Here is a 26198-nt window from a genome sequence, read left to right on the forward strand (position 1 = left end):
CTAGCTGTCTGGAGGCAGAGATGGTCTGTACAGAGCCCTAATGATGGTTTTCACATCTTAAATTACTGACTGACCCTGTTCTCATTCTGCTTGTCTTGCACCTTATTCTGCAGTTTTGTGTGTCTGTTCATTGCTTCACAGTATGAAGGTATCCAGTGCAGTACCATTTAAAGACTTTTTTTAGAACTCAGCAGTGCTTTTAGCTTTGGTAGCCTGTTGGTGCGGGCAGCCTGCAGCACAGACAGGACATCTATTAGGTAGACAATCTGCTGACACTAGTTTGCAGGGTTTTGACTTAGGCTGTGTAGTAGGTGCTGTGAGAGGCAAGTGGGCTGTGAGAGCCAAGTGGGCATGGCTGGAACCTTCCTGTTCCTCATGGTACTGCATATGTACCCGAGCTTCTTCATTTTGGATGGCATCCAGGGCTGACCCAGCTCTGTAAACCCATATCCATGTTTTGTGAGTGTACTTCAAGCATTACAAACATCAGGGCTTTCTTGCTTACTTTACTGTCTTGGTTCTTGGTTGTGAAGTGGTTAACTGTGGTACAAATGGCAGCGGTGTCCTCTATTTCTTCCTACAGAGGACTCTTAGATGGGACTTTGGTCTCTGCTTCTGCAATCACTTCTGATGTTTTCTTTGCAGCTTGTCTTTCATGAAGCTTTATCTTTTAAGCCAGCCTAAAGATAATTGTCTGTGTCTGGCACTCATTATGAAGACTGTGCAGTTTCTGTACTTGGTGGTTTGTGCTAGTGTCTTTTTCATTTGATTGTTAATGCTCGTTTTAAATTATATTTTTGGTGACAGTTTTTGTTTTTTTTTTTTTGAGAAGTGACCAAAATATGGCCATTTGGTTGATATATTACTTGAAAGAGAAATGATCACTGAGTTTAATGTTTGCTGTCTTTGTCCTTAGTTTTGAATTAAGGGAAATTGCACAAGAGTAAAAAGTGGATGGTGGTTGCACAGACTGGGCTAAATAGTTCAGAAATAAGACAGAAATACAGGGGGGCACATTGTAGTGTAGTGGTTAAAATACTCCCTCATCACCACTGCAGTGAGCAGCTGAAGGTTCAGATCTCATCTTGGGACACTCTACATATGTGACCCCTGTTCACAGGGATGGACATCGGGGGTTTTCTCCGGCTTCACCACTCCCATAGTGAGAAATTGTCGCAAGGTGTAAGCACTTTCCTACTGGAAAAAAACCCCAGAAATGCATGGTTATCACTGATTTAAAGTAAACTGTGTCTAGAATTCTATTTCAGCTCCCTTATATTTCATGGTTATAATGAAGCTTTACGTATTTAACTACATGAATCGGGACAAAATTCAGATCCAGATCTTGCGTGATTTCATTGATGGTTTATGACTTGGTGAATCACTATACCTTTTTCAGAGATGAATCCCCTAACCTTTTCTAGGCCACTTAAGGGCAAGATATTAACAACCACACTTTTCTTGGGGCCAGCTTTTTTTTGTGTGTGAAAGTGGTGTCCATCTCTCTGTATTTGCTGTACCTTTGCCCAGCACTTTATGGAGTCAGACACCCATTCCCAACAGCTGACTTGACTGAGATTAGTTTGCTGTGTCATATATGCATAAATAAGCATGCCTTCAGGTTCAGACGCCAGTGCTTAAACATTTGGTTGTCCTCTTCCTCGAAAGACAGGTATAGATGGAATCAATAAGGGGCTTCTTTTTTTAAACTTGAAAATCACAGGCACTTGAGAGACAATGATCAAAAATTAGCACAATGCATTTGGTCACATCCTTGCTAGTAGCTTACACACTTATCTGTAAAAGGAACAATTAATTCTGAATAAACGGATATGTTAAAGTACAGAGGGGTTTAATACTGAATGTTTTTCTGTTATCAAGGAAGCAAAATGAATAGTTTTAACATATTTATTCACAAGAGATGACATTAGCCTGTGGTGAGTTATATGTTTCAAAGTAGAAAAGAATGCTTCAGTGGATTAATTATTTTTGTTCAGGAAATTTTACCCTCTTTCTAGCATTTGCCTTCATATTTTTTTTCTTCTTCTTTTTTCCTCTCACAGGATTATGTTCACCATAGACATGTTGCCGACGTAGATGAGCAAGTAATAGAGGAACGACTTCGGCAGCAGCAGAAGGAGTCAGTAGAAGATGCCAAATGGCTGCAAGCAGAGGAGAAAAGCTTGGTGAGATTTTGTAGAATTTCTGTTTAATGTTTTGGCATGGTTAAGCACATGAGCTTCATTCATTTACCTGTTGATGAATGAACTTGCTACAAGTGACTTTCTTAGTGTTTGTTTGGCAGATTGTTTTATTTGTAAATGTTTGTTTCAATTTTGTTTTGTTACAGTTCTTATTGTAAGAATTGACAATGAAATGCAGACACTAGTATTAAAATAGCCCTTCCCCACCAAATAAAAAAAAAAAAGAGGAATCTGTAAGCACCCACATTGCTGTCATTATCTTTTAATAATGTTCACAGGTATCAAGAATTTTGCAGTAAAATGTCATTTAGACAAATACAGCATTCTTTTGGTCATTCTTTGCTGCTAAAGGTTTTAATGTATCTTGTTAAAAATTGAAAATAAGATTAATAAGTAGCATAAATTAGTAATGTCAATTATATATTGTTTCATAAGCATCAATGCCTTGCACCTTATTTTTGAAATTTGCAGATTAATTAAGTGAGTAATGTATTTTCATTCAGAATGTTAGATATTATGTGCTCTTGTACAAATTGTAGTAATTAATTGTATTATCTCGAGATCATAATTGTACATTTACAAAGTGTCTGATTTTCAGAAGCGTGATCGTGATCGGAAGATATTAACTGACGACAGTGACAGCACAAAGGAAAACTCGCCACCACCGCCTCCTCCCTCTCACCCTTCTCAACCCCCACCCCCACCACTTCTCATCCAACAGTTACAGGCCATGACAGTCAGGCGCACTTCCAGTAAGAGAATTTTCTTTGTATAGCTTGGACATGAGATTATTTTGTGTACTTATAACAGGGTGCTGTCTTTGTGTGATTGGAAAAGAGAAATCTATATAATTAGAAGTAGAGCACAGCCTTCTGGGTTTTAGAAGACAGAAAGTTTTCGTGTTGTGTTTTTTTTTTTTTTCAGGAGGACCACTGAGGTATTTTTCTGTCTTTAGAACAAAGAGCGTATTTTGTGTAGTTAGAAGAAAGAAGAATAGTGAAGTATAATGTATTAGAACAAGGGATAAGCTCTATTCTTGTTACTTTTAGTCTTTTATTAATCCTTTTTCTTAAAATGAAGTAAAAATTGTTCTTTGAATATTTTTGTTTTGTTTTTACAGCTGACAGCAGAAGCAGCAGCACAAGTGACTCCACTGATGGGGGAGGAGCTGTTCTTATACAAAAGGTCAGTTCAATGCAAGATCTATAATGAACCAATATTCCATTTGAATAAAGAACAGTAAATGACCAATTAATCCCCAGAGGGGGTCAAAGGTAGTTTTATGGACTTCACCTTGACAGTGTTTGGTAGCTGCAAGTTCCAGCCATCACCAATACTTCAGCTTGTCAATCTTAGAATTTTTCCAGACAGTGGTGAGTGCATATTAGTATAATGCAGATTAAAACTGTTGTTGCCATACTGTGTCTTCAGTCACAGCAAAGCCGAGCAAATGACAGTGTGTACGAGCTGACAACAAGTGTTGTGCGGGCTGTAATGACCATGACAAAAGAAGTTCCCAGTGTTCAGAGTGACTGCTACTTGGAGATGGTCAAGGTAACTGCACTAACCCAAGAATATTTCTCTGTAATGATTAATAAGCTGTTTGGTAAATAGCTTGCATGTAGAAAACTAGGCCCAACAATGTTACAGTGCATTTAAGTGCATGTACATGTGTCTGAGGAGGAAGTGAAATGTTGTCATGCATTGTCAAGTGTTTTTTGCTTAATCATTTGTTCACTGTTTCAGAATATTGGTCAGACACTAAGGGGACTGTTGGCTAGTGTGGATGAAATATGTTCACAGCTTCCTGTGGAAAATCAGAAACAGGTGCATTTTCTTTCGTACGAAATGTAGATCTAAATGATAGATCTTGAGTCATAAATATCTTGAATTGGGAGAACAGTCTCTTCCTGAACAAAAATTCTCATTTTCCTTTTTTTCTAGAACAATCCACAGGATTCATGTCTTAGTGGTGTAATGTGTTGCTTGCTATTTGAAATGTTTATTTGTGCATCTGGGCAAGAGAGATGGATGGATTTGTGTGTACATCCAATAGCCTTGAATGATGCACTCTTAATATTGTTTATTTGATTTTGCAAAGCACCTTGTGCCACCTTTAATGATTGGGTAAAGTGCTCTATAAATAACCATTACTACAGTTACAATGGAACTACTCCAGTTAAGATGTTCTCTGTCCACAATCACTTCTGTGGTGCTGTTATTCTAAATTTATGTGGCAGGTAATATAAGTAAATTTTGTTTCCACAGATAACTGTATTACCATCTTCTTCCTATGATTCTAACATCAGAAATAGAAATGATTAACCACTTGATGCAACATGTGCAGATTGAGATGGCTCAGAAAGTACTGAGCACGGACATGGCCTCACTAGTCAGCAGCATGAAACTAGCACAGCAGTACAGTACAACACCACTGGATGCTGAATATCGCAAGCGTATGCTCAAAGCAGCACATGCCCTGGCCATGGACTCCAAGAACCTCTTGGACACTGTGGACGCTGCCCGTGCTGCTCGAAACAGCACAATGAGTTGATGGGAAAATGTGGAGTTCTCATTGTGTGTACTACTTTGATCTTACCTTGTATGCCCAAGACTGCCAGATGCAATCGCCTAAAGGGAACCATGGAATTAAGTTCTCCTGGAACCAGGGCTTGATTGTTTTTTTGTAACTATTAAATGGTACTTTATGTAATGAATGATGCTTGAAAGTCTCATTACATTTTAATGTAAAGGAGTATGGCTTCTGGCAAGTAAGTGGTTTAAAGTAAGAAACTGTTCTTGAAATGTGTGCATAATCAAGCCCTGCTGTTCACAAGATGGCCCACTTCTATTTGAAGTATGGAGCAAAGGACAATCAAATGTCCTAAAGTGATAAACAGATTGTTTTTTGATCTTAACTCATATTGCAGGTTGAGTTAACTTTGGTATCTTGGTATAGTGAAGTCTTGATACAAAGAATATGCTCTGAAACAGCTGTTAAAAGCTCTTAGAATTTCCACTTAATGCATTTCCTTCACCCAGTAACTTCATGGGGACCACAGAACTTGCTTCTTCCACAGAGCCGATCATCTCAAGTCAGTAAGAGATCAGCCAGAAGGTACATGTAATGAGCTTGGCTGTATGATGACTTCCCATTGGATGAGTTCTTTTTGATTCTAAATTTCTGCAAATGCTTACTTTGCTGTGGTGTCAAGAAAAGAATGCTTGTGTGGAAGTCTTCTTCACCTTCTCCCACTCTCTCAACTTAGAAGTTTCCACTGCACCTGTTGATTGGCTGCTCTTTGCAGGGGGAGAAAGACAGGCGCAGATGTCTGCTTCTCATAAGGCAACATCCCTAAGAGATCTTAATATCCTGCATGTTTGTTATCACTGTAGTAGAGAGTGTTGTTAGTAAAATGGCTAATGGTGAAAATTGCTTGGCAGTAGCAGGAGCTAGCTTGTACTTGCATGAATGCTATTTTTGCCACGGTGATAGTGATCCCATTTTCCTCCTTATCTTTGCTCCCTCTGGAAATGTGTGCAGGCAACCAGGTGTGCTGTATATCTCCTCTGCTTGATGCACAATCCTCTCATCCAAGACTGCTTATTGTATATTCTTAAGTTCAAAAACAAAAATGGCAGCAATGTAATGTTGACTGTGTGATGTTTCTGCTTGATGTTTACCATTATATGGCCTGACAAGGAGTAAGGTCATCTGTGCACATTCAGTCCTTTGTCTTGTGTGGCGTAATACAAATAAGTGTTCTCTTGCAGAGCCCTTTGTTGTTTCCTTAAGAGAAATAGGAATGTTGAAATTTATGAGGTGCTGACTGTACATAGCCTAACTGGTGCAATCCACAAGACAGTTGATCAGATCTTTCAAACTGAATTTGTTGTACAATTTTTTAAAGCAGTGCAAATAATAGTGATAATGCTACAAAGGAAGTAGTGTTCTAGATGTCAATATTATTTATATTTGCAAGTTCTATGTTTAATTTGACACTTGTGAAGTGGTAGAACAGGGTTTTTTATGCGTGTAGGGTTGTTGATAAATTTTGGTACTGTTTCTCCCTTGGAATATTTTAGCAAGTTCTTAGATGACTTGCAGCCTTGTATATGAGACACAGAAACACAACTGAACACATGAATGTTGCTTTAACCAAAAAGCTGAAAATTATTTTTTAGTTTTGCTTTTGAGAGCCATTTAATGGGGTGGCATTTGTATGCATGCATATGTGTATGAACTTTTATGCATGCTTTTGCTGATATACATCTGCATTAGGAGTTATTTTCCTTCCTGGTTTTGTGGTTTAAATATTTTAGACTAAATGTTGACATCTGGCTCAGAATCTTTGCATAATTGTCTCACACAGTTGAGCTAAAGCCTTGTATGTCAGAAGTGAATTAAAAGCCTGCCAGCTTACAAAGCAGATGATGAACTAAGATGCGGTGCTGATGGCCCTCATGGAATTCTCTCTCATGAGAATGCCATAATACCGTAGTTGTCCAAAATGTAGCGACTGCAAGAAAAATCTCTCTGTGTTTGCAATTGAATGAAGGTATTGCCCCCCAAAGAAAGATCGGATTAAAACCACAGATTCATAAAGGTAATTTTTTTTGTGTGTGTTCACGTTTTTCTGTTGAATTATTTTGTTGTCATTTTCTCCCTGCAGGCCCAGCACACTTCCGCGCTTCCTCCACAGTCGAATAATAATGTTTTGAACCAATTCCAGCCACACCTTCACCATTCCCAAACACTGGTGGCTAATGTTGATCACTAAAAGAGACAGTGGGTCTCTTTAGTTGATTGTTTCATTATTTTATTTCTTTATTCCTTTTTTATACTCTTTTTGCAAACAGTTTTGCCTGGTTCTTGAAAAATCTTAACATTCCTTTTGGGTTTTTTTCAGTTTAGTCTTTTTGCTTACAACAACAGCTATACATGTTACATAATGCATTAAAAGTCATAAAAATATCTCATGGAAGTCAATTTTGAAGGGTCATTCTTTGGTGGAGGTGGGGTGTGTGAGGGAAACAACATGGTATATTAATGCAAGATCATGGTTAAGGAAAATGTCATTTTGAACATCACAGCAAAGAGCACACCAAGAGTGACCACTTAGGCTAGAAAATGAAGCTGTGCTGACCAGGATGTATCCGCTGCCACGCCCACCTTCGACAAATATCAGCAAAGTTAATTCCATTGGTATCAGTGTTCAAAAAGTATGAAAGCATGTGCATGCATGTGTCTGTTGCCGTACACGATTGTCAGAACAAAGGCGCAGCACACCTGAATCTAGCCGCGTTTGCTTGTCTAAAAGGTGCGTGGTCTGGCTTCAAGCTCTCATATAACAGTGGTCGCTCTTGGTATCCTCCTCGATCACATCTAATATTTTATATTTGAAAATGGTAAAAACTATTGTTCCAAAAAGTGAAAGTGGACTTGTGAAGACTTCTTTTTTTTAAAACAAAAACTTGATTAGAACTTATTCTGTAGAGTCAGCTGTGTGTGGGAATTACGTTTGACAGTGATGTCAACAATAAATTAAAATGAGAAATTCAGCATCATCCTTGAACTTGCATCTAATTGTTGTTTTTATCGTTCTTTCACAAGTGGAGGAAATGTGGTAGATCACTAAGGGTGCATGAAAAGAACCTTCAAGCCATGGTCACTCTCCCCAATTTACAAAATCACTCCTGTGGAAAAATAGTCATATAAGTAATCTTTTTTTAAGTTGGCATTGTCAAGTGTTTTTATTTGGGTTTTTGAACTAATTTTGTCCAGTTTTCCCTAGAATGATCAACTTTTTTAAAAATGATAACACCTCAAGTGGCATAATTATGACAACCTAACTTGGCTGCTCTTTAGCCCCCTTAGCACGACTTAAAAATATAAGATAACGTTTATAACTGAAGATTGTGAAGACAAGGTTGAAGTTTGTTTCTTTATTACTGCTGCTCTGAGGTAAACATTAGACCAAGAAACCTATACAGTTTTGGAAAGAAGAAAACTTGAACTTTGCAATATAAGTAATGAAAATGGCCTTCTCCCTGATTCCTGACAAAGCCACAATCGTGGCCAATCGTGCTAAGAGGGTTAAAACCACTTAGTTATTCAAGGACACAGAATTCACAAGAACATGTTTCAATGTGACATGGTCCAAGGATGTGAAAAAAAAAAAAGGTAAATTCATGAACCTTAAACATATCTCTACTGGGCCAGTTTAAGTCCTTAAGGTATCTGTTGTCAAACATAACATGTTCAATACCATTTTAACAATAATTTTAGGTACTGGTACATGCACAAATTGCTTGGACTACTTACTAAATATCTTTGTATTTGTAGCTGTTTTACACAAATAGTCTTAAACTATCAGTTTTCATATACATGTGGCATCAAACTAAAAGATGCAGAAATGTAGCTGACAGTTGTATCAAACAATTTTTGCGTTATTCAAGATAAAGGAGACATTTTGTAATGAATGTTTCAAGGAGTGAAATGTGAAATTTTAATCAAATGTTTTATCTGTGCTTGATATGTCAAAAGGAATTCTAAGTGACTTTCTATAGTTGAGGTTCACATTCCTGTAAGAATTGGCTTTGATAAACCACCACAGAGCTTGGTCTTTACAAGAGAAAGGCCAGGATTGCCAGGCATTCCTGATGCCCACATTTGAAACCAGTATTTTCTTAGTCATATTTGAAGCATGTGTCTTGTCTTCCCTTGTTCGTCGTTTATGTCTGCACCTGAGTGAAGAAATTGGCTCTGGTATGAACACCAGTTTGTGTGATGAGCTTACTATATGTGTTATTTCCCACTGTTGCACATCTATAAAGAGAAAAATCACAGCAACTTATGCACTTGTTAATAGATTTCTTTTTCACGTGCAAACTTGTTTGCAAAATCATGTAGTGATGCAGAGGTAACTGACCAGCAGAAGCTACTATCATTCACTTTTACTGCCATTTATAAGCCTCTAATACTCTTTAACTCGCCTTTTATCTTTTGTGCACTGAGGCAGGTACTTGCACCCTTTTTGCCATCCATCTCAGCGTTCGATGGACCTCTGATTCCCGTGTGCAATCTCTTGTTCATCAACTTGTTCTCTCCGCTGGTCCTGCTTCTACTTGGTGTGCTTGGGTTGTGATTTCACATCATGCCAGAGATTACTACACAAAAGCAAACATTATTTTTCCATGACTTTTTTGTCTTGTTCAAAATGTTGACAGCGAACAATCCACAGAAAGACTTGTTACAGCATGAGAATTGTGCGCTTTGAAAGTATAGTTTTCATATTGCAGATTGTGTATTATAGAAATATTTTTGGGAGACATCTGTGGAGGTTTATTGTTGTTCTGATGGGTATTACTAGAGATGTGTGCATGTGTATAGCAGACAACATTGTCAGTACTGACTGGTTCTCATTCTCTCAGGAAGGAAATTTCTTGCTGCATGCATGCTTTATATTATGACTATTTTAATAATAATAGTCCATTTGAAACACATCAGTTCTGAAACTTTTGTGGCTTAACCACAATGTTTGCATTCTGTGTAAAAGGTTTCTCTAACATTTTTTTCTTTTGTGTGGTAGATGTAGCAGTGAAGGAAGAAAACATTTTTTAAACTGATTCTGAGCATTTTTTTTATTAAACTTTTTGTAGGATTTTTGTGACCTATACACAAATGGCTTGGTCAAGATTTCCAGAAGTGTAAGGCAAGATTTACATGAGAAAATTCTTATTTATTCCAAAACAGATACTATCACACTTTTTTCTGTACAAGGGAATATAAATCTTTTATTCTTGACTACCGACTGTACATAATATTTATTACCTGCTGAAAAGTTCATGTAAAAGACTTAATATAAGAAGTACTCTGAAGTGAGTGTGCTTTCATCTGTGTTGATCTCTTTTTTTTTAAACCCCCCCCCCCATTCTTTTTTTATTGAACCTCACCTTTTAACAAGAAGAAAAGAAAGTGGATTAGTTGGCAAAATGCATGCTCAGTTCTGTACATAATGCTGTGTACAATATTGAGCCTATTGAGCGGTATTTCTTGTGTAAGGACATGCAAATACATGCTATGAAAATAAAAATTGCAAAAAATTCTCTATTTTGTATTGTTCTGTTTTCAGTATTTGGAATAAACGAATTTGTGGGCTGTACTTTAAGTATTTAATTGTATGTTTGTTTGTCCTAGTGCAACAGGGTATGTGAATTCAATCAACCAATACTTAATGGTGTCTGATGAAGTAACAGTTGTCTGCAGTCTTTTATGGGAGAAGAGAGGGTGGGTTGAAAAGAATGGCAGTGTAGGAACTCTTATTCTTTCTTTCATTTTCAAAACCCCAATAGCAACCAAAAGTGTTCTGTCAATTTTTAAGTAGTCTCACACACACACACGTCGCTACTGTCTGGAATTATGGCATGGTCAACAAAGTTTGGCCTGCGTGGTAAATGTTTGTTACATAGGATCTTTCCATTTTGGAGACACCCATAACAGAAAATATGTAAACATACCATCTAGTCTATGACCGAACATAATCGAAAGGAATGTCTGCCTAATGTGGTTGTGGTTAGAAAATCGGTGTGAATTTAGGTTGCAACTACCACCACACACACAAACTCTTTAGGAAAAAATTGCTGAAGGTGATTTCACACTTGGGGGTGGGTGGGGGAGTGGAAGATGGAAGTGGTGAGGAGGGGAATGGATCTGGATTGGTGTGGGAGAAGGATCGCTGCAGGTACCGTGGTGTTTGCTGGTGACTCTTGCTCTGCCAAGTCCACAGTATACGTATACTGGTTGATGATTCCTTGTGTTGCCCTATTTCTATATTCTAGACTTCTATTTAGTTTTAGGTACTACATCTGTCCGTTATTTAAAGGACCTGTGGCACATTATATTTTTGCCTTTTAATATTGTTTTTATCTCTTTTAAATTTAGTATTTGTGTGTGTTGCCACTATCTTTAATTTACACTTTGAGTATAGGTTTTTGTTTCTTTTTATATAAAAGGGTTTAGATTTTTTATTCATTTATCGTTACCCTATCATAAGATAACGCTTTATTTATCCCATAGGGCAATTTAGGGTAGCTCGATATGAAAGCACAAAACACTACCATATACCTCTCCATATCTGCCAGACGTATTCATGTTTCAGACAGCTGCATTCATTCGCGCACGGTAACATTAATTTTTGGTTATATTTCTGAAAGGTTACTTTATTTATTGTTACCCTACTTCATGTTTGGTTATAGTTATGGTCACAAATATCGCCACACTGCTTTAGAAGATACGGGCTTGGATTATTAAAACTGTAGACGAATAATTCGTCTGCTATTAAGGGAGACTACTCTCTAAGACTTTCATGTGGTGGTGCAATTGTTGTAACACAGTCATGTAGTAACCGACTATTTAGGCTGCTTACATTTTTTTTAATTGTCAAATATTAAAGGTAAGGTTGTGTAAACGTAGTGAAGACATCATGTCTGACTGTGAAACTATCCGGAGACCACAAGCCACACTAGAAGATGTAAGAAAAATTCTTTTGACCCAGTATTCGTTAACTGCGATACAAGTACAGGAACTGGCATCCTACAATTGCAGAAACTTTCATGTAAAAGCAGTCGACGGCATCACACCTACGTCTGGAAAAACACACGACTTAGACACTGCAGCGTTCCACGGAGAGCCTGAAACTTCTGCAACTTTAGAGAAACTAACAAATGCAGGGACAGCCAAAGAGACCGAAGAATATATCTTAAAGATTTTGAACAATCATCTAAGCTCACCTGAGATTCTCGAGAAAGTACGACAACAAATGAAATGTGCGAAGCATCTGCGAAGCGAGGGGTTTCAATGCCCAGCTGTGATCAACACTAAGCATGGAGACATTTTTGCCCTGTGTGGCGTCGATGGGTATATTTTGATTTGTCTCGTGTGTTGCATTAATAATTTAACTGTGAATATGGATTATGCAAATTTTTAGAGACGGATAACATCAGTTTACTATAAACATTCAACCACTCCCATACCCAGCCCTCACTCATCCGTCGCACACACACACCTTCATAAGTTGCTGGATTTGCAGTTCGAATAATGAAATAAAACGCGCAGCTATATATTGTATATCTTGCTTTCATGCAACAGTTATTTCGATCAGTGAATGAGTATTTTAGAAAAGAGCAAGGAAAATTAAGGTACCGTCCGTACCGAACAAAACTTTAAAAGTCCATTTTAGCTAGTCCGGTTCTCAAGGAAAATACAGGTGCTGATTTTCTTATCCAGAATTTTTTTTTTTAAAGAGATGAAGAGAACAATTGTCATGCCATACTGTTGAAGTACATCCCAGGACAACAGCTGGGAAAAAATACCAGTCTTGTAACGCCAGAGGTTCTTGTTGAACTTGGAATTTTCCTGGCAAAACTCCATGAGTCTCTAAAGGCAAGTCTCCTGATGTCTGAAGACTGCTGCCATCATGCAATTACTATATATTAATCTGCAACAATATAATTAGTGAAACAGGCAATTGTTTCACACACACACACGATTAGTTTTTTACCAAATGAGATCATTGTGTGTGTGCGTTTTTCTTCTTCATGTGCCTCTATATGTTCTTATACTGCCTCCATACCTGTGTGTGAGTGAATAAGTGTTTGTGTTTCTTTATCTATAGTACTTGCATGAGCAGCAGTCTAATATTTTTCAGACATCTGAGACCAAAGAACTAGAAGTTTGTGATGAGGATCTGTGGGCATTGGAAAATATGCATCTGCTGAAAGTCTATTTACCTTATGTACAGGTATTGCATTTTTCTTGACAAACGAATTTGCTATATACTCATGTCAAGATGAAATAGATAAATTCATATTGTATGATATCATATTTTATCATATATTACTAATACTGATAACATACTTTTCTGAATAGTTGGAATTTTCATCTTTTATCTTCATTCATTTATTTGATGTTTTTCTGTCTTTTGAGATTTATTTCATTTAGGTTAGTTACATGTCAGTTAACTTTTGATTCAGAATGAAAGAAAGAGAGTGGTCCTGTTGGACATTTTGGATAAATTTGAGGCTGTCAGAAATTCTGAGAAATTCGGTTGTCAAGCCAAAGGTGAGCTACATGATTTATGAAGGAAATAGCTTTAATTCAAGCCGTTCAGTCTCTTAGCAGATATCTTTCACATTTCCTTCAAAATTTGTCACTTCCTCTCTCTTCTTAAGTGCATTATGAAAAACTATTTAGGTCTTTAGCCCAATGAATGCTCTTTGATTTAGGTGTGATTTTGTTTGAAAGATAATTGACCGCTGTTTTTGGTTATGTAGATTTAAATCAGCATACAGTCACTGAAATGTGTTCGTAAGTTTTTGTATAAAAATGTTGACAACTCTCTCTCTAATTTTTTTATTTATATTTCTTTTTTTCACCTTAGGCATCATTCATGGAGATTTCCATGACTACAATATAATTATTGATGAAGCTTCTAATGCCACCAGAGACTTATCAGAGACATCCAGGACTGTAACATTAGCATTCACACAAAATCTTCAATCACCAAGTTCATCAGTTCAATCATTTATTAAATCAGTTGTTGAAAAGTATGGTATCATTGACTTTGAAGACATGCGTAACTCTTACCCAGCCCTAGAGCTCTGTCGCTTGATTGCTGACCTGATGTCAGATTGCCCTCACATCGAGATGCAATCCATTGGAGGACATGTTATTGCTGGCTACTTGCTTATCAATGCAGAGCCAGTTAGACAGTTCTCCTTTTTCTATGAAACTATTTTAGCAAGCCTTGCCCAATATGTTGTTTTAAGTGCATATGAGTACCAAGCGCAGGAAGGGGAAAATGATTACCTTTTGCTGGGATCAAGTGAAGCTTGGCATGTAATACAGCAATTGAAAAATGTGGAAGCAAAATCACTGTATGGAATATGGAACAGCATTCTTAGTTCATATGGTATTAAAGATCCCCTTAAGATCTAAGGATTGCAGGGATGTGTTCTTTTTGACCTGTAAAACAATTGTTGAAGTTTTGAAACAGTCCAATTTATGCTGTGCACTTGCAAATTTACATTTTTGCATTGAATAAACAAATGTGTCACTTTTTGTGTATGTTTATGCAAAATCAAATGCAAAAATGTTTCATGGATATTATACTTTGCAATTAAATAGTTTTCAAAGTTTAATGGATTGTATTCTCAATGTAGAAAAATATCAACATTCAGTCATTTTAGACGTTGAAAATGATGATAATAGCAACTAGGTCATTTACACTCTCCAGAAAAAAAAAATTCATGGGGTTTCATTGAAAGCTGTCCATTCACAGATTAAGAGAAAAACTTCTTGTGAGGAACAATCAAATGTTAACAGTCTTACAGGACACACCCACTTCCAGCTGCTTCATTGATTGTAAGGCATCCATGCTGCTCAGTGACATAAGTTGAGATCTTTTCCATCTGTTGATGTTTTAAGACTTATAATTGATGAATGGAATTTAGTTATTCAATTATAATTGGAGAATGAACCAAACTGATACAGAAATGTTGGTGGATAAAAAGGTGAAAATATGTTACAAAATTATAATCCACCACCATTGGATCTTTCTTGACAATAAATATTCAGGCCCAAGGACAGTCAACTATTTGTGTGTACACAGATTTGCTACATATCATAACTTGAGGGTCAGCAAAACCTTCAGTAGCTTTCCAGACTGGTTGGATATGGCGGGATTGCCCTTTATTGGTCAGCTTCTTTTATACATCTATAATTTGATTTCCCTACACGCCCACCCAACACACACATATTTGCTGAGTTAGAGATTAGAATCTTTCTTTGCTTTTTTTAAAATACTGCTTACGTGTCAGTTATAAATAAGGATTCTAGAGCAAACTAAGGAGATGGATAAACATTAAGAGGAATCAGTGAAAGGACATTTTACAAACAGAAGTTGAGATAAGCAGTGGGGTGGTTTCTTTTTTCATTATTTAATTAGAAAACCAAAACATCAAGCAATATGGACAGTAAATGTTAGACCAGTGAGCAAGAACATACACCAGGCAAATAAACCAGAAAACAAGCGATTCATACTGAGTTATCTGAGAATAGTTCTGAGATACAGGTGTAAAAAGGCCCACGAAAAACCGATACGGTTAATCAACCCAAAGTCCTCTTTTTTCGGTCGTTAGTGCTACGCGTCTAGAACAGTAAGTTCTTAGTGCGCAACGCACTTGCTAGCGTGTTATCTTAGATTGCGAACTATGAGTTCGGTAAAGTCTTCATTTTTCTTTCCTTTTAAGGACAATTCTCTCTCTTTATCACTCATACACATACACACACCCCTCTGCAAAATTGCATTAAACCAGAACAACTTGGAGACCTTCAAGTATTATGTACTCACGTGGACAAAAGTGTGAGCAAGTTTGCGGAATTCATAACCTTTTTATTTTTCCTTTGGAGGGATGGTGGTTGAGGAAGGGGGTGGAATTGATAGGAAAGGAAATGGCGACGCGTGGGAGAAACGCAAGATTACTGCTGGTCGTAGATTTTTGGCAGAAGCGACCGACATATACTTTCTGCGTGATCTACATGTCGTCTAATTATAATGTTTAATCGATCAACTTGGGCTGATACAGTTCAAACACCTCATTTGAAACAGCTGATTTGAACACACACACACACACAGTTGTTTTCAGTAGCGAGGGCTAATTCCATTCATTTTGAAAATCACCTGTTGCTTAGTCTGAACCATAAAAATCCCTTGGAAAGGGTCAGGAGAATGAGAATAATTGGTTTAAAAGAGAAGCGGATTGATACATATTTGCAACTATTATCATTGTGTGACAAAAGGGCAGGTTACTAGGTATTGAAGCCCGGAATCCACAGCTCGGATCGACCTGGACCAGAAATCGGACAGGACTAACGATGCCCATTTGTCCTCCCATACCACCTTACCTTCCCAACCCTCTACTGTGTCAAGAACCCAGCCCACACTTAGGTCATCTGGGGGCAAGTCCTGGGTAGTACAGGTATCAAACAGATTACTGTGCGTGTCTTCAGGACACATCATTGTAACCAGTATGGGAGAGGATAGTCGATCGAGGGGTTAGAGCACTGCCATCCGAACTGAGAGGCGCGCCGGTTCGATACCTGGCTGGTGGGGATGGGCACCAGACCTTAATTTAAAAAGTCGAGGAAGGTAAGGCAGCGAGGGAGAGAAGGTGGATACCGCCTTTATATAATTCTAACCCTGACCTCGAGAAAAGTGAAGCTTCTCACTCCACAGCGACCTAAAAAGATCTGGGAACGACCTTTACTGTAACCAGTATGGCATCTTGATTCTGTGTACGAGAGAGAGAGAAGGAGAGAAAGAGAAGACACACACGTGAACGCGAAGATGTTGAATTTCATACTCGATCGTTTCAAACGTTTAATAATAATAAGGATTTACATAGCGCCTTTCCAAAGATTTGCTCACAGCGCTTTACATAAGTCATACATAGAATAAATCATTAACAGCCATGCACCTATACTTGCATATAACAATAACAGAGACGCACCTCTACATCATACACTCGATTATACACAAAGTAAATACAGGCGTACGTTATACATGCTCATGGTCAGGACAGGGTCGCAGTGAAGTCCGAGTTCGGAAAAGATGTGTCCTAATATCATCCTAATGAGACAAAGGTGGTAAAAGAATCACTGTCGAAGGCTGACGAGTAATCCGTTCCAAGTTGTCTTAGCTAGTGCGACTCACAGAAGCTTGGTGTCAGAAGATGAGCCAAGAGGTCGTGCGGGCGTATAGATGGAAGTGAGTTCGGAGAGGTACCCAGGACCAGTCCCAAAAATGACAGTTGTCAAAGTGGACAGTTTGTAGGCTATATACGGTCTAAAAAAACAAACTGAGCTAGATTTTGTATCCAAAAGGCCTATTGACATCGTCATCAGCTTTTCTTCTAAAACTTCAACCATAACCAGGTTTATTTACTCTGAAGGGAGAGGGGGATATGTTCACTCATTCGTCGCTTACGCACCCACTCACTCATCCACTCATTCCTAGCACACAGCGCTTGCTGTAAGACTTCCTAGCGGTATCTCAGGCTCTGGAACCCGACGAGCCAAATTTAAACTCGCTCAGGATGTCCCGGTACTCGGCAAAGCTCCGCATCTTCTCAATCAGCCAGGTGCCATACTGTGTGCCACCTGCAACTTTGGATTTCTTGCCGCAGAACTGTTGCAACGTCGTTGCCGTCGACGACGACGCCACGGGGCCGGAGGGCATGATGCAACTGATGTCTGCGTCGTAGTTGGGTTCGAAGAAGAAGGGCACAGACATGCGATCGACACCCGTGTCGACAACTCTGTGGCAAGTAGCTTTGAACCGCCCGCCCGACATGGCGGAGAGCATGTCGCCGATATTCATGACGAGGGAGCCCGGGCGACACGGCACGTCCAGCCACTGGCCCCCCTCCAGCCGGATCTGCAGACCTTTGTACGCGAACGTGTCCAGCAGAGTGACGAACCCTGTAACCAAGATGTAGGGGCTACGTGAACTTGAAATAACGGTTGCATTCTGGTATTCTCAGCTCCGATCTAAACTACCTAAGAGCAAGTTACCCGCATAACGTGCAAGATCAACGTATGGTTGTTTGTTCTGGAGCACCCCGATTTCTTAAATGTGAGCGACTACGTTTTCATCTCATAGTTATCATCGACGACTCCTCCTCCTCTTCTTCTTCATCATCATCGTTATTTTCGCCTAAGGAATAGTACGTCGTCACGTGGTGGTACGCGGTAGTGATGTAATTCTTACCTGAATCAGAATGTTCAGAGCAGCACAGCACCGTTCCGTCATCGACAGCCTCGTCCGGGACGTCGCCGTACCGTGCCGGATAATGCAGCAGCCGTAGGGTGGAGAGACTGTTAGGGAAAAACATGTCCTCGAACCACTCCTCGCCGAGGTCGCAGCCCAGTGACACGAGTCGCAGAATCTCCGCGCCGCAGTGCGTGGCGGCATAGTAGTACTCGACCATGTCGGAGTGAAACGCACGGGACCCTTCCAAGCCTGCAGGCCAAACGTTGGGTTCGTTGAAGAACGGATGGATCGTGTCGTCATCAGGGGGTATTTCCTGGCCTATTTCAAAACCTTCTTTGTACGAAATTTCTCCTTCTTGCAGGGGGAAGTAACCTGTCAACAAGACAGTTTTCATTTACAGTGGAACAGTTCCAATGTCTGACAGGAGTTATCGTGAACAAAACTGTCATTTATTTCATTCTGTGTCTCAGTCATGTATTCTTTTTCCTCTTCCCTTGACTTATTTGTGGCAAAGGGGTTGATTTTTCTTGCGCCCCTTTTGTATGTCTACTCAGACTACAATTTAAGTAATCCACCAAACGACTACAAGTTCGTTTTTAGTTCGCTAAATAATCGGTTGAATTTTCTGCATTTCTAATTCTAGTCCTTTAAGTTCCTTTATGTACAGTATCAGTTTTTTTTAAAGGTCACGTGATCCCTAATTTTCGAGAACGACAGCACGGGATTATTATGGTAGTTAATACCATACCTCTGTAACGGTTTCGACTGAAAGGGTTCCACTGCCTTCTGGAAAGCTGTTGTTTTTCTTCGTCTGGCAGCGAAAAGAACCATCGGGTGTTTGTCATGAGCTTCTGTGAGTCGAGGTCCTTTGCATTGTCTATATACAAGAAACCCACCGTTTCAAGAGCGTGCACTAGTTTCCGGGCAACATCCAGTCGCTTCGCTGGATCCTGAGCTTTCTTGAGATCGATGACTGGAAGGTCAATGTTACTGGCCGCCATGACTTAAAAAAAATATTTATAAGACTCGATTATTATTTCATTTAATCAAACTATACTATGGCACTATATTAAATACCTATTTGACTGCCTGTCAGAAATAGCGGCGTTCGAATTCTGTTGTTTCTGCGCAAATTCACTTTACAAATGGGCGTCACGCGTGGCTGGCTCAGTGGTGTTTATTGTGTTAACTTTCGTTGCAGATGCCTTGTCGTATCCTCGGCTGTTATTAATAATATATATAATTAGTTTCGTCTTCTACTGAGAAGATACTGGAAGTCCCACTCTTCCTTGTTCATCATAGCGCTATTTGTTTTAAATTACAAATAAACCACGACTTTGTCTTCACGGTCTTAATAAACCATTTGTGAACAAATCAGAAAAAAAAGTGCAAACTATACCTGCGTTAGTTTACGAGAAGTCAACTTCATGTGTCGCTGAAAAGGATCCTCTTCTGTTTTTAAATACGGAGGAAAGGGGGCGGGACGCGCAGGAGCAGAACGATTGACCGTGTAGCCGTACTTTTGCGAACTCCAACTGCTACTTCACATTGTAGTAGATTATTTTGCTGCCTCAGACTCGTTATCTTTAGAGTCGTGTTTATGTAAGTTAAGAAATGTGACGTTATTCCGTTTGACTTAAATGAGACTGTTTTCCTCTGCGATAAACTACACTCAAGGATGACCGGTGAATCACAAAAACAGGACTACTTGGATGCTGTGGAGATAAAATTTTAAAATATCGGTGATCTAGAGCATGTCGGGGTTTGTTCAGCCTTTTAAAATCATTTTTGGGACTTACTGTTATATACATTTTTACCAAACGATGAAGACAGTGAAATATTTGATGATATCTTAGGCTGTAGTAGACGTCATCTCGTTCTGTGGGATGAGTTTGATGAAAAGTTTTATCTCTTGTCTTCAGTTAGCGGGGGATTTAAATAATGAAGGATAGGCGATTATTATAATATCAAAATAGCCCGAAAAAGCATACACGATGACAGTCTAAAATAATAGGGAACTTAGAACTTGGAAATAAAATTTTCACAATCAATTTGACTGGAGACATGCGGTCGCGAACAGTAGAATGAGGATAGGAAGGTGGGCTGGGGTTAGTGTTTTACGCCGAGCCAGCAACTAACTTAATTTACAGCCTGTAAACTAAGGCCACATGATAGAAAGGTACAATCATTTACGCAACAGTATAGTTATAGGGATGGCAGTTGCTTAGCGAACATTTGTCAAAGAATCACAGCAACATGATGTTGGCGAGGGTGAATCCGTGAATGAGATACGGGACAGCAGGAGTATCAGTTTCAAAAACAAGTTTTAAGCTGTACAAGTCCCTGCAAGGTTGTTCCCATATATTGCTGTACAGTGTACGGTTGCGAAGCTTGGACCCTATACAAAAAGAAAGATTCAGATCCGATCGACATTGGAGATGAAATGTCTTCGGAGACTGCTCGATCGATCCACATTAAGAAACATAAATACAGAATTCAAACGATTTTTTTTCGCAGAGGAACCTCTGCTGACCATCGTTATTAGGCAGAATTAGGCTTGTTTGGTTTTGGGCATGTCACTCAAAATGACACGTACCGTACATTGCCCAAGACCCTCCTCCAGGGATGGGTGGAAGGAGAACGTCGAAGAGGCAAGCAGAAAGAGCGTTATAGTAAGAGCAAAATCGAGTGGACAGACCGTCAGTTACATGACCTACTGGAAGGGACATAGAGTAAGCCCGACTGGCGCGCCTACACCAAAATTGCTGCAGTTCATGATGCCCTCCCAAAAACTGGAAACAGTATTTTTTGGGGACAGAGAAAGAGAGAGTATAAGAAGGTGATTTGTAAATAGAAATATATCTGTACCATTATAAAATACAGTTAACATTTGGGTGGTTTCAGTTAATTTTTTTTTTCACTGAAGGTATAAATATTGATAGCTTGTACAAGCGCAAGACTGGCAAAGATTAGAGGCCCAATTAATTAATCGAGTTGTCAAAGTCGATTACCGGATTATTTCGTTCGTCTGCATGAATTAAATATGCACTTTTGCATGTGCAGTGAAGATAAAGATGTAGAAGAAAGAAAACATACATGCATTATATCTCGCTTTGATATATGTGTACCCTACAATTAATACAGCAACAATAACAATTATCACAGGAAGACGTTCGATCGTCTTTGGGAGGGAAGAACTTCGTGCTGACTATGAACGACGTTGACATTCTTGCCTCCTCAGTATATCTCTTATGAGAGGGCGGCTGTCCCCCTTCCGTATCCTACGCCACTGTGTCATAGCGGTCGCGATCAAGAAGTGCCTTCTCCAGTTCTCGGTATGGCCGAACTACAAACGTCCGTGGCCAAACTGAACGATCGACAGGTAGCTGACCTCGATGCGCGATTTCATGACGTCACATAGACTGTGCTGAATAGGCTTTATCATATTTGCGATTTATTATAATAAAATAGTACACAAATAATGCTATAATCTGCTTTAAAATAAATTATATGAAACTTGTAATTAATACAGATAATATATATTATAAGATATTTCCTCTTTGCCCGACAAGCGAGATTCTACGAGAAAACCTGTTATTTCAAGATGGCGGCGTCATTGCTTCGGACAAGTGCTGGTGCCCTCCGCCGATCCATGACTGTCCAGTCACTTAGAGCAGCCTCTGGTGGTGGTGGAGTTGTTGATCACCAGAAGGGAAAAATTGGTAACATTGATGCATTTATGCTTCAGTAATTCGAATCTCATTTAATGGAACATCATACGTGACTTCCTTGGATTTGACAATGGCCGTCTCAGGAGCGATCGAATTTATAAATGAAGTTCCCATACTGACACGACTCTACAGCAAATCGAAGACAATGATAACTTTAGGTTTTTTAAGATCTTTAATCGAACAGTTTATTGTATAGGTCGTCGGCTAATGTTGCATTCTGTACCTGCTTTTAGGTGTCTTACCTAAAGGACATGTGAAGGTTAATATACTTGTAGCAGTAACCATAGACTATATGTTATCTACAGTCTGTGCAGCAACTAATTTGTTATACACCTCAAAATGATGTGCAGAATAATTGACATAATTTACTGAAAGCCTTCTTAAATGCAGGCGTGCTAATCTTTGTCTTTATTTGTCTGTTATATATACAATGTTGTTGCCCAAGTTTTAGTTGGTTAATGTTAATCACCAACAAATAATATATCTGAAGGCATATTTTTTACATTTTGGGATTAAAGCAAATATTTACAATAATTATGATCATTTACATATGTACTTTAATCAGTAAGTTGCATGCACACACCTAAACTGTTGCGGCCCTATGCTTCTCAAGGAGTATAAGGACTAAAATAACACACCTATGCACACAGAGAAGTGTGCACACACACATATATATATATACTCACACACATGTACTAGTACTGCCTTAACAGAAGTCTTAAGAAACAAATGTTTTGAGAATAAAGACATTTATTTTTTATTGCAGCTTCTGATAAAGTTTCAATGCCAGATACCTTGGGACATTCAGTTGGCCTGGAACGATTTGAGCTGTTAGCTAAACTTGCAGGAAATGAGGTATATTTCTATGATAAGAAAATGGTTCATTTGAAACTGAAAGATTGTAGTTGACAAAAATTATGATTAGTCCATAAAGTTATATTTCATTGCTTAACATTTACATCATAAGCTTTTGAAAAATGAAGATGGCTACCATTGAAAGATGACTAACCTTTACAACAGTTTATGATGCATGTAGTTGAGATACATCTTTGTTGGGACATTTCCAGAAACAGTGATATTTTCAAGGTGCTGATAAATCTGTTGTAATTTGATCAAGCTTTTTAAGTTTACTGAGCTTAACTATAGAAAGCATTCAGTTACGACAGAAATACTTTTACAAACAAGTTTGAATATATTTTAAATGTTGCTTTTTGAAATTCCAGGATCCTTTCGAAATGAATGTGAAAAAGAGGGCAAAGGGAACAAAAGATGAACCTACCTTAATTCCTTCTATGTACGAGAAGCGACTGGTTGGTTGTATATGTAAGTTGGATTTTAAAAGTTTATATATTACAACTTAAACATCTATGCCATATAAATCTGTCTTATCAGTAGTAGTAAAAACTTCAGGATTAGTACCTGGTGTCCTAATTAGTACTAGTCTGGGTCTGAGTTGGGGCACAACTCCCTTAACGTTGAAGTGGTACTGCAAAAATATAATTCTTTGTTGTAAGGATTTTTACTGTTTTTATGATACAGAACAATAAAAGACTTGAAAATTTTATTTTCAGGTTATTGAAAAATGTACAGTAGTTTATTTCAGATTGTACACTAGTTTTAGTGTCTTTGTAAAGTACAAACTATTATCTAAATTTGCAAGCATGGTATTTTTAAAAGACTTGAGGTCTATACAGTCAAAGTGGATATCCTCAAGCTTGTGCAAAACAACAGCCAAAAAAAAATAAATTCAAAAACCAAAATAATGTTTAGATCAAAAAGCCAATGCTTATAATTGTAAATTCTTTACACGTCTGATTAAGACTACAAAATTTCATTACTGTAGGTTTAACCAATCTTGAGACTTAACTTTTCAAGTGAACACACCACAGCCAAAAATTCTAATTCATTTAAGTTTAATTTGTGACAGATACCTAAAAACTTAATTTAAAATCATTGGTCATTCTATTATGTAATTTAACCCAAACATAGCTTTTCAAGAATGAAAGTTTATTTTTGTCATATCGGTCTCGGTACGTTAGGGTATGAATAAATTGTATCCACTATTCAGCTGATGCTCTCCACTACTAAAAATTTAGCACATATTCCACACTGTTTGATGATTATTAATTTATATATGAGATTTTATAACATACCGTTTCTGAGTTCATACTTATGAAAACAATTCATAGCACATTACTGTGCCTTATGATTGACATCTGATCGTGCCATTTATTTGACAGTGAACTTTGTTTTTAGAAACCAAGTAAGGTGATTCCAAAAAGTTTAGTATTCTCTGAACAGCTCATTCTGTCAAATAGAAAAGATAAAAAAATGTTGTATAGAAAAACAACAAATTTTCAGCCTTGTTCCTATGAATAGACATAATTATCGCGAGAGGTACCAACCAATCCAATCACACAGTTTCACAGGAAATTTCTAAATAAGCCAATAGTCGCCGATGTTTGAAAGACAAAATTTGAAATAGTTTTTGAGCTAATTATACCTCAGGTACTTCATTGATAAAAGGGATTAAGAAATAAATGCCAATTCCATCGATATGCAACATACCAGGCTTAAAATGATCGATGTGTGCATAACCAAGGCTCAAATAGCAAATTTTTTTGTGTCGGCATGTAAAATTTGGTGTGAGTAGGTGTCAAAAATGAATTTATTGAACGTCAAAGTATGCATTTGTCAACAAAAATGTATCTGAACTATTTGTATGTCAAAGTTTCGAAGTGTGTAATCTCAAACTAAACCACACCTGCCAAATTGATCCCACTGTGACCGTATCATCCCAACACCAAAATTAGATCAAGACTGACCAAGTCTGAATGAATTCTCAGGCAGTGGCACCAGTTTCATATTAACTGAACATCTGCATGTACATTTAATAAGAAGTAAAGAATAATGATGACAAAGGCTTTTTAAAAATTGATTTAAGAGAAAATCACATTATGTGCCACAATGGCAAAGAACTAAATTAGTTCCAACCCCTGCTCCCCACCTTTAGTCATTTCTTTTGGTTACTGATAAAAAGTACATAATTTTCACTTGCTTTCATACTCTGAAGAAAATGCATGATTACCTGCAAAAGATTACTGAATGTACATTTTCAGTAGCTGGCATTCATTGACTATTTCTCCATGTTTTTCAGGCGAGGAGGATGCAGTGAGCATAAACTGGATGTACTTACACAAGGGAGAACCCAAACGGTGTGAGTGTGGCTACTGGTTTAAGCTGTCGGAGCTTAAACACTAACATTTCTGAAAAACTCAACGAGACAACTTTGTTCAGTTTGTTACATCTACATCTTAGGAAGACCAAGTGATGCTTTTGGACTGAATGTTGAGAACAAGACTTAGGTTGCTAATGCTGTTCATATGTCCAGAAGAGCGAAAATCACTTTTTCCATTAGAATTTACTTTGATATTTTTTCTTTTGTGTAAAAGAGTTTGCAACAAAAAATGAAAAATAAACATTTGTTGGGTTATTTGAATATGCTTCTGCCTTCTTAAGATTGCTGTGAAATATCTGAAAATAAGTGCATACCCCAGTAAGACCATATTTATATAGCAAATCGTGGGCTAGGGACCGAAGCACATATTTACATCACAGCCTAGGAACCATAGTTATGAATTGAGAGTATATCTAGGGTGACGGGAACTCGTCGAAAGAGAGCGTCGTTTCCAAACTTATAAAGCAGTATCTAGATATTTCTATTTCTTTATTCCAGGGCACCTTTGCTATCGCTTTATAACTACCGCTTCAGGAGTTAAACATCTGAACATTACTTTATAATTTTGGAAACGTTTTTCGAGTTCCCCATGTTGACCCTGGGCATTGGCTTGCTCTCACATTACCACCTTGGGATTATGCAGTTGAAGTTGTGAAACAAGTGTATTGTTGCCTTGGTAAATCTAGGATTAGTGCCTTGTCTCCTGTTATTAACTGGTGTCTGTGACTACAGATGCTGCCATAATTAAAGGAACATTGAAAAATATGCCCTATAAACTAACAAAAGAGCCATGTGGGATCTGGACACTAACTACATAGACCATTTTCCCATGCCTTCGGACAACAACTTGCCCTTGTTTAAGGAAGGATGCCTAGTAGAAGGGAAAATAAGACCAAATGGATTTGATCTCCAGCACGACCATTTTAACACCAATTACATTCTAGATCTAAACAACTTTCATGTAAGAGATTAAAATCGACATCTCAAAAACTTATTTCCCTTCCATCTGCATATGCAGAACAAAACACCTCAAGGTAAACAAGCTTGTAGCACATTTTATAAAGTTTTTTTTTTTTAGGTGGCAATGAATTGATCATCTCAAATGAAAGCACATAGTAAACTGAAAAAGCATTCACCATTTTTGTTTTGATAATGATAAAGCTTAATCGGGTGGACCTCACATCGAAATAAT

The 26198-nt window shown here is 38.1% G+C and overlaps 4 protein-coding genes across 19 annotated transcripts in view; 3 read left to right on the forward strand and 1 right to left on the reverse strand.

Annotated features, from left to right (window-relative positions):
- LOC112573819 (focal adhesion kinase 1-like) overlaps positions 1-10315 on the forward strand; it is a 73182-nt gene extending 62867 nt beyond the window's left edge. For 9 of the 16 annotated variants that reach the window (XM_025254426.1, XM_025254432.1, XM_025254425.1 and 6 more), the window contains 6 exons: positions 2064-2186; positions 2803-2956; positions 3325-3389; positions 3636-3758; positions 3951-4031; positions 4552-10313. In XM_025254426.1, coding sequence (XP_025110211.1) covers positions 2064-2186; positions 2803-2956; positions 3325-3389; positions 3636-3758; positions 3951-4031; positions 4552-4758 — 753 coding nt within the window. In that variant the 3' untranslated portion in view covers positions 4759-10313. Of the gene's footprint in view, positions 1-2063; positions 2187-2802; positions 2957-3324; positions 3390-3635; positions 3759-3950; positions 4032-4551 lie in introns of all 16 variants that reach the window. The other 7 variants (XM_025254436.1, XM_025254441.1, XM_025254438.1 and 4 more) reach the window with 1 other exon arrangement.
- Positions 10316-11627: 1312 nt separating this feature from the next.
- LOC112573837 (hydroxylysine kinase-like) lies at positions 11628-15181 on the forward strand. Its single transcript, XM_025254475.1, has 5 exons — positions 11628-12123; positions 12510-12648; positions 12914-13006; positions 13239-13326; positions 13646-15181. Exons 1-5 carry the CDS (start codon positions 11690-11692, stop codon positions 14200-14202), a joined length of 1311 nt encoding a protein of 436 aa, XP_025110260.1. The 5' UTR covers positions 11628-11689; the 3' UTR covers positions 14203-15181.
- A 462-nt stretch (positions 15182-15643) lies between these two features.
- On the reverse strand, positions 15644-19927 carry LOC112573836 (2-oxoglutarate-Fe(II) type oxidoreductase hxnY-like). The gene is made up of 4 exons (XM_025254474.1): positions 19437-19927; positions 18786-19040; positions 18035-18409; positions 15644-17745 (listed from the first exon to the last, which is right to left on the reverse strand). The coding sequence occupies exons 2-4, from the start codon at positions 19036-19038 to the stop codon at positions 17318-17320; spliced, it is 1056 nt and encodes a 351-aa protein (XP_025110259.1). The 5' UTR covers positions 19039-19040; positions 19437-19927; the 3' UTR covers positions 15644-17317.
- Positions 19928-21601: 1674 nt separating this feature from the next.
- On the forward strand, positions 21602-25267 carry LOC112573319 (cytochrome c oxidase subunit 5B, mitochondrial-like). Its single transcript, XM_025253562.1, has 4 exons — positions 21602-21759; positions 22535-22623; positions 22992-23091; positions 24926-25267. The coding sequence occupies exons 1-4, from the start codon at positions 21642-21644 to the stop codon at positions 25027-25029; spliced, it is 411 nt and encodes a 136-aa protein (XP_025109347.1). The 5' UTR covers positions 21602-21641; the 3' UTR covers positions 25030-25267.
- Positions 25268-26198: the final 931 nt, after the last annotated feature.

This window comes from Pomacea canaliculata, linkage group LG10, assembly GCF_003073045.1.
Source record: "Pomacea canaliculata isolate SZHN2017 linkage group LG10, ASM307304v1, whole genome shotgun sequence".
Classification (NCBI taxonomy): domain Eukaryota; kingdom Metazoa; phylum Mollusca; class Gastropoda; order Architaenioglossa; family Ampullariidae; genus Pomacea; species Pomacea canaliculata.